We start from the raw sequence: 10,090 nt of genomic DNA on the forward strand, positions 1-10,090 counted from the left end.
GGATTCGATCTTCATTCGTCTATGTCGGTGCGTCTGCAAGTTGGATCCTTCTGATCTATGCTTCTTTTTATCGGCGGCGGTTGCTGTTCTGGTGCGCTGATCCTATGGGGTCTTAACACGACGACTTCCCGACTGTCTAATATAAAAATGTTTGCTCGACTCCGACGAGGGAGGGGCGATGACAGCGGCGCGCCTTTGATTCGCTCCTATGCTTGTAGCCGTCGCTAAGTGGTCTACGAACCTGAATGTAAATTTTACTTCTAGTATGCTTTATATTGCCTTGGCAGTTGATGAATAGATCGGAAGTTTTCTTGCAAAATAAAAAGATTCACTTATTTTGCTTCGTATCTAGTCCATATTAAAATCTCTAAAAAAACTTATATTTAGGAACAGAGGGAATAGTATACTTGCGGGAAGGAGTCGGTGCTTTTACGGGGTCTCGTAAAAAACTTGGCTTTAAAGAATCTGTTGGAGAGTATTTTTTGCTTAAGTTTTCATAACCGACAGTAATTTGAGGTTTATGGGAGCTATTGGAGTTGCTCTAATCTCGGAGAGCTCAACCCAAAGCGTAGAAACTTTGCGCCCCCATCCGTGCTCGAAAAGGAAAAGTCAAATGGTGTGAAGTTACGCCAAATTTTAATATAGGAAAACGAATAGAGGATCATATCTGGTTCGTAACATGAACATGAGCTGTTCTGGTGTCTGGCTGAGAGACAACTTTGATGTATCTGTGGCGATAAATAGAATATAAACATGATGTGCTCGTATCTTCAGTTAGAATTTAATTAGGAGTTAGAGGCGCCATTATTCTTGCTCTCGCTCCAACTTGCTGAACACAAATGATTAATATTCTCTGCATTGACTTGCTGATGAAATCGCGATCTTCTATCTTGGATGATGGACCTTTTTTTCCCCTCTTGACAGCTTGAATAATGGATGGTATTAATTGGCACTGCGTCATTCCACATATGTACACATGTGTCTTGCCTAATGAAACGTGCTGATTAGTGGGCCATCTTCAGCATGTTCACCTACTAATCAGCCATGCTTACTTTGTCTGACCAACCTCTTCTTTCGGGCATTGTTGGCTGGCTACCTGTCTGCACGATGCCGTTCGAGTTTGTCTACCAGCATCCGCAAAGTCTACATATATTGCTCTGCTCTGCGCCCTTGACACATCCAGGCGATCTCACGAGAGCTGTGTCGTCGTTGGATCGGTAGGACCTAAAAGGAAAGCGCGCGCTGAGAGAGAGATGGCCGGTGGCGCCTTCGTGGTGAACGATGGCCCCGTCCCGGACTACGGCGGACGCCTGACGCTATCGGTGCTCATGACCTGCTTCGTGGCCGCCTCCGGTGGCCTCATCTTCGGCTATGACATCGGCATATCAGGTGAGCCTCGGCCCCGGCCTCGACCTCGATCGATGTTTCTTGAGCTACGGCAGCCGGATGGGGTTTGATCGTTGACTTCAGGCGGCGTGTCGCAAATGGAGCCGTTCCTGCGGCGGTTCTTCCCGCACGTCCTGGAGAAGATGGCGGTGGCGAAGCACAACGACTACTGCCTCTACGACAGCCAGGCGCTCACGGCCTTCACGTCGTCGCTGTACATCGCCGGCCTGCTGGCGTCGCTCGTGGCTAGCCGCGTCACCAAGGCCATAGGGCGGCAGCGCGTCATGCTCGTGGGCGGGGCGCTCTTCTTCGCCGGCGGCGCCATCACTGGCGCGGCTATGAACATCGCCATGCTGATCATCGGGCGCATGCTGCTCGGCTTCGGCGTCGGCTTCACCAACCAGGTCAGCACAGCACAGTACACTACATGGATTGAACACTGCATTCTTTTAACAAGATAACTCACTACGGGCAGTCTATCGATCCAACAAACAGTATACTATATTATGGAACTGATTAGTTACTTCTAAACTCGATCCAAGGGAGAGAAATGGCTTGCGCAACGCAAGTACACAAGCGAACACACTGGTTTGCACAACACAAGTATATGCAACGATGTTTTTATTTTTATTTTTATGAAAACCAATATTCGAACCTTGAATGATAGCCCCGCTCCAGGAGGTCCTTACCACCATCCTAGACGCACATTCTCATTAGTTACTTCTCAGTCAATAGTCGGCTGCTCGTACTTTTGTACTTCATGATAATCACCAGTCAAGAATTATTATGGAGTAACTCTTAGGTACAACACCCTCTGTTCATGGAAATGTTATTTTCCTCAATGCGGAACAGAGGTAATAGTAATACCGAAAGTACTCTTCTTGTCCCGAGCTCAAATGAGGCCGAATGAACAGTAAACTCAAAAGATATATTAAAAACAAATTAGAAAAATTCTGAATTTTTTAAGTGACAAAAGTCTTTGACGCTTGCATTTCAACATGAAACGACACTTGTAGAAGCGGTGGCAAAAAAAAAAAACATCATCACTCCAAAATGCTTTTGGAAATGATATTTTTGGAGCATTGATTTTGTCTTTTTGGCCACGGCTTCTACAAATGTCATTTCACGATGAAATTTTACAAGCGTTGAAAACTTTTGTCAATGCTTGTCATTGAAAATTCAGATTTTTTTCCGATTTACTGTTCATTCGAGCTTAGCTTAGGAACTCCATGTCCGCATACACTGTATATACTTTTTTTGAGGAAATACACTGTATATACTTGGAAATAGCAAATACGAAAATGTTATTTCCGGCAATGCAAACATGCATCGTATCCTGATGTGGCTTAGTTAACGCACGCTCACACGGGACGAATGGGCTCGGGGCCTCGCGAACGGTGCGACTCGCCGGTAGGTGTACGTTAGAGTTTTAGCGGTGGAATTTGTGAGCAAGAGAAGTTCAAAAAGGAAAAGACTGTTTGTGAGGAAGGGCCCTTCCAAAATTAGATAGAACCATCTTATCCATCCCTATCCTTTGTGGCAAAAAGCCAAAAATAGATAAGGTTTTTTTCTAGGGGTAGATAAGGTTATGTGAGCACCGTCGAGAGTGCCCTGCTGCAGCTGAAAATTAGCTCAGTTTTTATTTTTGGTGATGGTTGAGCTCTTTTTTTTTTCTTTTTTTTTGTGAACCGAAACTTGTAATACTCAAACCCCAGCAATGTTACACTCTGATACAGCAAGCTCCACAGCTCTGGGAGGACCAAATCCTACCCAGGTCATAGTTCTACCTTCCTCTCTAGCGAAGGAAGCCAACCAATCACTAACTTTATTTTGGGATCTACGAATGTGAGTAATACTAGAGCTCAGTTCTCTATACCAACAATCAACGCCCTATGTCATACGAGTATCATTGTTTTTTTTTTGCGAATATAGGAGTGTCATTGTGATTGCAGTTTCAAGTTTCATGCATAATATTCTGCTAATACAGCTTCGCAAGCGCGTGCACAAAAATATGTTTTCCCACCATGCCACCCCAAAATGGATTTTTACCCAAAGTTTTCCTGCTGTTTCGACAGCAGAAAAAAATATCTGAACGAAATTACTTCGGTGCTTTAGAAAAAAAATGACATTTTTTATGTGAAATTAATCGAGCTCTACCAGTGAAGGGTTTGTTAATGAAATGACAAAAACAGAGTTTAAAACCATTGTCCAGTAATACTCGGGAGAGTCGTTCGTGTAGAATGAAACGAACCATAGCTCCTTATCATTTGCTAATCTGCTACAGCTATCAACTGATTGATTCAGTCTTCCGCTGACATACGAAGCGTATAAAGCCAGCCATTGTTCACTGGACTAACTGTATCTGGTTGTGGACTTGACAGATATATTTGTTCTTAGACAGCTAGCGTTCAGTTCTCATGTCAATGCTAACATGTCATGTGACATTGCGATGATATCCTCAGGAGTCCGGAGCCACCAACCTCACTGCTTAAGATTTTGAGTGCAAGTGGAACCATGGCTGGACTACCCAGTAGCAATAGACAGCCAGTCCACACTACTATCTGGCTGACCCGGTAGCATGGATAACAGGTCACAGCTGTGTTTTGTCTGATATATGATATTCTACTGTGAAAATTGCTCGTCGTTGCCATGAGTGTTTTAAATTGAAATCAGTTTTTATTTATACCAATCCCTAAAGTTGCCGTGTAAGACCCATGAAACAAATACGACTTTATGTGGATATTTTTCCTTTGGTGAAGATTTTTTTTAAGAAACATTGATTACAACTTAGCACACATGCACACTCAAACTAGAACACAAACACTCACACATCGCCTATTGAAGATCGGGTCGGAGTGGCAGAGCTTTAAGGTTGGCAAAGTCATCATGGGCACATCACTATCAACGGAAACGTCGCCTCCCACTAAAAAAAATTCACCCTCAGCTCTCTGATGGGGTGAGGGTACCACGGCCCTCCTAACCAGCCAAACATGCTATATTTTACTTTGAAGAGGTTTACGCTAGGTAGTGTGGATAATTCTAGGCCTCGTGTCGCTCATGCGCTCACATACATGCCATTGCTACACACCATGCAAGTTTCTTTCCTTCTTTTTTCTTTTTTTTCCAATTATTTTTCTCACTATTTTTTGAAATATTATTAAAGTTATATTTGGATTTTTAATATTTAAAATTTAATGTTTATTTAAAAAATATGTATTGTATTTTTTAAAATTATCAACACATATTTAAAGATGTTCACATATTTATAAGATATGTTCATGTATTTGAAAAATGTTTAACGTGCACTAACAATAATCTAGTTTTTTTTAGAAATGTTCATAGATTTATAAAATGCTTTCATTACAACTATTTATAATGCATTTAAAAATATATGGCCTGTATTTTGAAAATATTAAATGTGTTTCTGACAAATGTTCAATATTATTAGAAATACTGTTTGTTGTAAATTTTAAAATATACAAGGTATATTTTAAAAATATTAAACATGTGTTCGAAAAATATTTACTTATAAAAGTATATTTATAAAAGATATCATGTATTTGTTATAAAACCATTTTTCAAATTCCTAGAAAGATCATACATCGAAAAAAGTAAGAAAATAAATATAAAAATTGATAAATAAATAAAAACAGAAGATACAAATAAAATAGAGAAAGGAAAAAGTAAATAGAAACATAAAGGAAGGGATAAAAAGGGAATTGAAAAAATAATACTTTGGAAAACAGGAAAAAAACTGTCCACTCAGACAAAATCAAAGAGGAAAATTGACCCAACCCAGCACCCCTGAGAGAAAAACGAAAGCTCCTGCTTGACGCATTTGGCAAAGGTGTGATTTAAAAAATCACAAAAACGAACGTCCTCACATGAATCAAACTCGAGACATCTTCTGTTCGAAGGTGTGTTGCCAGCCAGTCGAGGTACTGATTTTTTGTGAACAATGAGCAGTGCCAAAGTTTATGAACTGCTAGAAATGACAGATCCGAACGCTTTCTGAAAATTTCCAGACATGCCTTGAAAATTCTGAACAAAATTTCTAAAAGGGGATTAATGCTAAAAAATCATATTTTTTTAACAACTCGAATAAATTTCAAAATTTCTGGAAAAGCATGAACATTTTTTGAATTTTAAGAACAAAATTTCGAAAACAAGAACAAATTCGAAACCTCTATTTTTTTTAGAAAACGTCAACATTTTTTTACTACATGAACACAATTTGAAAATGGGAACATTTTTTGAAAATTTGGAATAATTTCTGAATGATTTTTTTTTAAAGAGAACATTGTTTGAAATAGTGAACACAATTTTGAAACCGTGAGCATTTTTCAAACTCCTGAATATTTTCTGAAATAATGAATTCCTGAACATTTTTTTGAATTTCAGAACATGTTTTTGAATTAATGAATATTTTTTGATTTTTTTAACATTATGTGAAAAAGAAGCGAACATTTTGTGAAATTCTATTTTTTTTTGGTAATTTCTAAAATTTCCAAACAAAATTTGGACGCAGCAAATAAAAAGATGTTCCCAATTTCAAATTTTGTGCACGTACTCAAAAAATATTCCCATCATCATAAAGTTTACGCTTGTGTGTGCAACTTTCAAATGCATATAAAGTGCTCCATGTGCGTATGACGGACTCTGTTAGAGTTGTGCTCAAATTGGAACATCTTCAAAAAGAGTTGTTCTCACATATATGCAATCAAATTGGAACAAGTAAATGATGTCTACTACATCATCAAGGATGGCATCGCAAAACGAATCCATGTTTGCTCGTATGCATTAACGTTGGTGTAAATACGATTGCCGAATGACGATGATTTCATCTAATGACAGGCGACTCCTGTATTCCTGTCCGAGATGGCCCCGACGCAGTGGCGCGGCTCCCTTACCGCCGGCTTCCAGATCTTCCTCGCCCTCGGCGTCCTCATCGCCAACCTCACAAACTACGCCACCGCGCGCATCTCCTGGGGCTGGCGCCTCTCCCTGGGTCTCGCCGGCGCGCCGGCTGTGATCATCTTCCTGGGCGCCCTCTTCCTCACGGACACCCCCAGCAGCCTCGTCATGCGCGGCAAGGCCGACGAGGCCCGCGCCGCGCTCGTCCGGGTGCGCGGGGCCGGCGCGGACGTGGACGCGGAGTTCCAGGACATCCTGCGCGCCGTGGAGGTCGCGCGCGAGAGCGAGGAAGGCGCGTTCCACCGGATGGCGACGAGGCGCGAGTACCGCCCTCACCTGGTGCTGGCCGTGGCCGTGCCCATGTTCTTCCAGCTCACCGGCGTCATCGTGCTCTCCTTCTTCGCGCCGCTGGTGTTCCGCACCGCCGGGTTCGGCAGCAACGCCGCGCTGATGGGCGCCGTCATTCTCGGCGGCGTGAACCTGGGGGCCCTCATGCTCTCCACCCTCGTCATCGACCGGTACGGCCGCAAGGTGATGTTCATGGTCGGCGGCATCCAGATGATCATTGCCCAGGTACACATCCACGTCCAGTTCCATCAGCATGTATACTTGAATGGTCGGGTTTTCTCACACCGTCACACGTTTGAGCATTGAAGGTTGCGATGGCATGGATCATGGGCGCGCAGGTGGGGAAGAGCGGCGACGCGCCGATGGCGAGGCCGTACGGGGTCGCGATCCTGGTGTTCACGTGCATGCACGCCGCCGGGTTCGGGTGGTCGTGGGGGCCGCTGGGGTGGGTGGTGCCGGGCGAGATATTCCCGGTGGACATCCGGTCGGCGGGGCAGGCCATGAACGTGTCTATCGGCCTCGGCCTGACGTTCGTGCAGACGCAGTCGTTCCTCCCGATGCTCTGCAGCTTCAAGTACGCCACGTTCGCCTACTACGCCGGCTGGGTCGCCGTCATGACCGTCTTCATCGCGCTGTTCCTGCCGGAGACCAAGGGCGTGCCGCTCGAGTCCATGGGCACCGTCTGGGTCAAGCACTGGTACTGGAAACGGTTCGTGCAGCCGCAAGCAAAAAGCGCCGACGCACTCACCTAGTTAACTGAGCCCCCCGTCGAGTCTCTTCTCTATGTAAAGCAAACGAACTCCTCGTTGACTCCTATACGCATCAGTTGACTCCACAACTTTTAACAATCTGCCTTTAGTTTTATATATATTTGAGCAATTTTTGATGAAATTTGAAGAGTTTGTGTCAATTGACCTCACAGATTTTTTGGGTCTGGCACTGCACTGTTTAGCGGAGCATTTTCTTGAGCCATTTATTTTCCTCTTGAGCCATGTGGGGAATGGAGATTATGGGAGGACCAGGAGAACTAGGAAATCGAATCCGACGGAGAGAAACAAATAACGACAAAGCTAAATACCTGCCGACTGGTCATTAGCGATAGGCACGCACGACTCGCTCGACCTCCCGATAGATCACTAGCTACTTTATTTTTCGAGGAAAAAAATAAAGCACCCGACGGGAATCAAACCCAGGACGCACAGACTCCGCACGCTCCCTTCGAGCAACAAGCTACACCTTTTATACCTCATAGCATCAAAATAAAAGTTGTGCTAATTCCAGAATTTTTTTGCTGGGAGCTAGAGTCAAACTCCAAAATCAAAGAATTGTGATGAGGGACATGAATTTTTCTCGTCAAAAAATAGTGTGCCAACAGGATTCGATCCTTGTAACTTTTACAAGGTAACCCACTAGCCAACCACCTCACCTACATTCCTCTTTTGTAAAAATGAAAGCAAATAGGCTTTTTAACCTGTCTCCTTTTCTATGTTTGCACAAAAGTGAATGCAATATCCGATCTTTTCCGCACTTAAGTAGATTATTTTACCAACTCGTCTTGAGTTGATGATACCATGGTAATTTGGGTGGGGGAGATTGATGAAATATACCGTTGGTAATTTTTGTGTGTGTATAGCATGGTAACTCACACATCACATACCTGATAACTTATGTACTCGGTACTGATTACTTTGGCGATCGGGAGGGAGGCGTTGATGAAATATCCCGGCCATTTTTGTGTGAATATCATGATAACTCACACATCACATACCTGATAAACTTATGTACCTCGATCCTGGTAACTTTGAGGGAAGTGGTGTTGATGAAATATCCCCAGTTACTCTGATGTGAACAACATGGTAACTCAGACATCAGAGACCCGATAACTTATGCACCCCGGCCCTGGTAACTTTGGCGAGAAGGGGTGCTGAAATATACCCCCAATAATTTACGCACCGCAAACATGATAGCTTTTCCCTCCGCCGGAGGGAGGGGTTTTGATGAAATATACTCTCGATAACTTCTGTGTAAATATGATGATAGTTTACGCATCACTGTCCTGATAACTTTTATGCAAATAACATGATAACTCATACATCGTAAACATGATAAATTATGTACCCAGTCCTGGTAACTTTGTCGGTGGGGGTAGGGGTGGGGGGAGTCGTTGAAACATACCACGGTAACTTCCATGCAAATAACATGATAAATCACACATCGTAGACATGATAAATTATGTACCCAGTCCTGGTAACTTTGTCGGTGGGGGTAGGGGTGGGAGGAGTTGTTGAACCATACCACGATAACTCTTATGCAAGTAACATGATAACTCACACATCGCAGACTTGATAACTTATGTACCCGATCCTGGTAATATGGCGACTGTGGCGAGGGGAGGGGGGGTGATGCCCCGCTAATTTCTATATAAATAACATGGTAATAGAAACATACAAAATTGATAACTCCCATACAAACGCCACTGTGACTTTTGACCTGAAACTTTTTTGTTGAAAAACATACACCCGATAATTTCTATGTAAATAACATGATGATGTATCATCGCAGACTTGATAACTAATATTTTACGTTTAAACACCATGGTGTCTTTCATCCAAGGGAAAAAAGTTTTTGAAACATTTCACCGGAAATTTCTATGTTAAATTACCATACTTTCCCATGCTTTTAAGCTTCTCATACTGTAGTTACCAGCCTTATAATGGTATAGATATCATGTTACTCAGACCATAGTTATCACGTTTGAAAGAACATGCGGTGCCCCATGTTTGGTTTTGGTAATTGACGACAATCTCTATGGACTAATGGTTGTCTTGAGTTATATTTGAAGGATTTGTCCATAGGCTTTTCTTGAAGTCCATGTGTTAGTTTCAAGGAGTTTTTGAGTTGACCAAGGTGCTATTAAGGAATTATCCAAAGATTGGTCATGCGAGTGTTGAGCTTATTGCAAGCATGTCTTGAAGAAGAAGGTTGTGTGATCATTCATATTTATCTTCAAGACATCATCCAAATGAAGAGAGTTGCAAAGATTCAAGGTTGATCAAGACTAAGTCAAGAGTGAATCAAGTTGATCAACTCACAAAGTGTAGAAGATGTACCGAGAGGGATCAAGTGATCCCATGGTATGGTAAGCATTGTCCATTGCACTTTATGTACTAACCCATGGTCTATGTGAGAGTTGTATGTGGGGTTAGGTACGTATCCATGGGCTTGCGTCAAGAGGAAGATATTGAAAGATCGAGGATGTCGCCTAGAGGGGGGGGGGGGTGAATAGGCGCTTTAAAATAATTACGGTTTAGGCTTGAACAAATGCGGAATAAACCTAAGGGTTAATTTGTTAAGCACAAAACCTAAAACAACTAGGCTCGCCTATGTGCACCAACAACTTATGCTAAGGAAGATAAGCAACTATGTGATAGCAAGATATATG

At 42.8% G+C, this 10,090-nt stretch overlaps 1 protein-coding gene across 1 annotated transcript; it reads left to right on the forward strand.

Annotated features, from left to right (window-relative positions):
* The first annotated feature begins 1,101 nt into the window (after positions 1-1,101).
* LOC123045633 (sugar transport protein MST1) lies at positions 1,102-7,545 on the forward strand. Its single transcript, XM_044468759.1, has 4 exons — positions 1,102-1,389; positions 1,471-1,790; positions 6,241-6,873; positions 6,957-7,545. Exons 1-4 carry the CDS (start codon positions 1,254-1,256, stop codon positions 7,398-7,400), a joined length of 1,533 nt encoding a protein of 510 aa, XP_044324694.1. The 5' UTR covers positions 1,102-1,253; the 3' UTR covers positions 7,401-7,545.
* The last annotated feature ends 2,545 nt before the right edge of the window (positions 7,546-10,090 follow it).

Source organism: Triticum aestivum, chromosome 2B (assembly GCF_018294505.1).
Source record: "Triticum aestivum cultivar Chinese Spring chromosome 2B, IWGSC CS RefSeq v2.1, whole genome shotgun sequence".
Classification (NCBI taxonomy): Eukaryota; Viridiplantae; Streptophyta; class Magnoliopsida; order Poales; family Poaceae; genus Triticum; species Triticum aestivum.

Bases quoted from the DNA above. Each gene is read 5' to 3' on its own strand.
- LOC123045633 (XM_044468759.1), top strand. From the start codon at position 1,254: ATGGCCGGTGGCGCCTTCGTGGTGAACGATGGCCCCGTCCCGGACTAC. The intron at 1,791-6,240 runs GTCAGCACAGCA...ATCTAATGACAG, and splicing joins GCGTCGGCTTCACCAACCAG to GCGACTCCTGTATTCCTGTC. The intron at 6,874-6,956 runs GTACACATCCAC...TGAGCATTGAAG, and splicing joins TCCAGATGATCATTGCCCAG to GTTGCGATGGCATGGATCAT.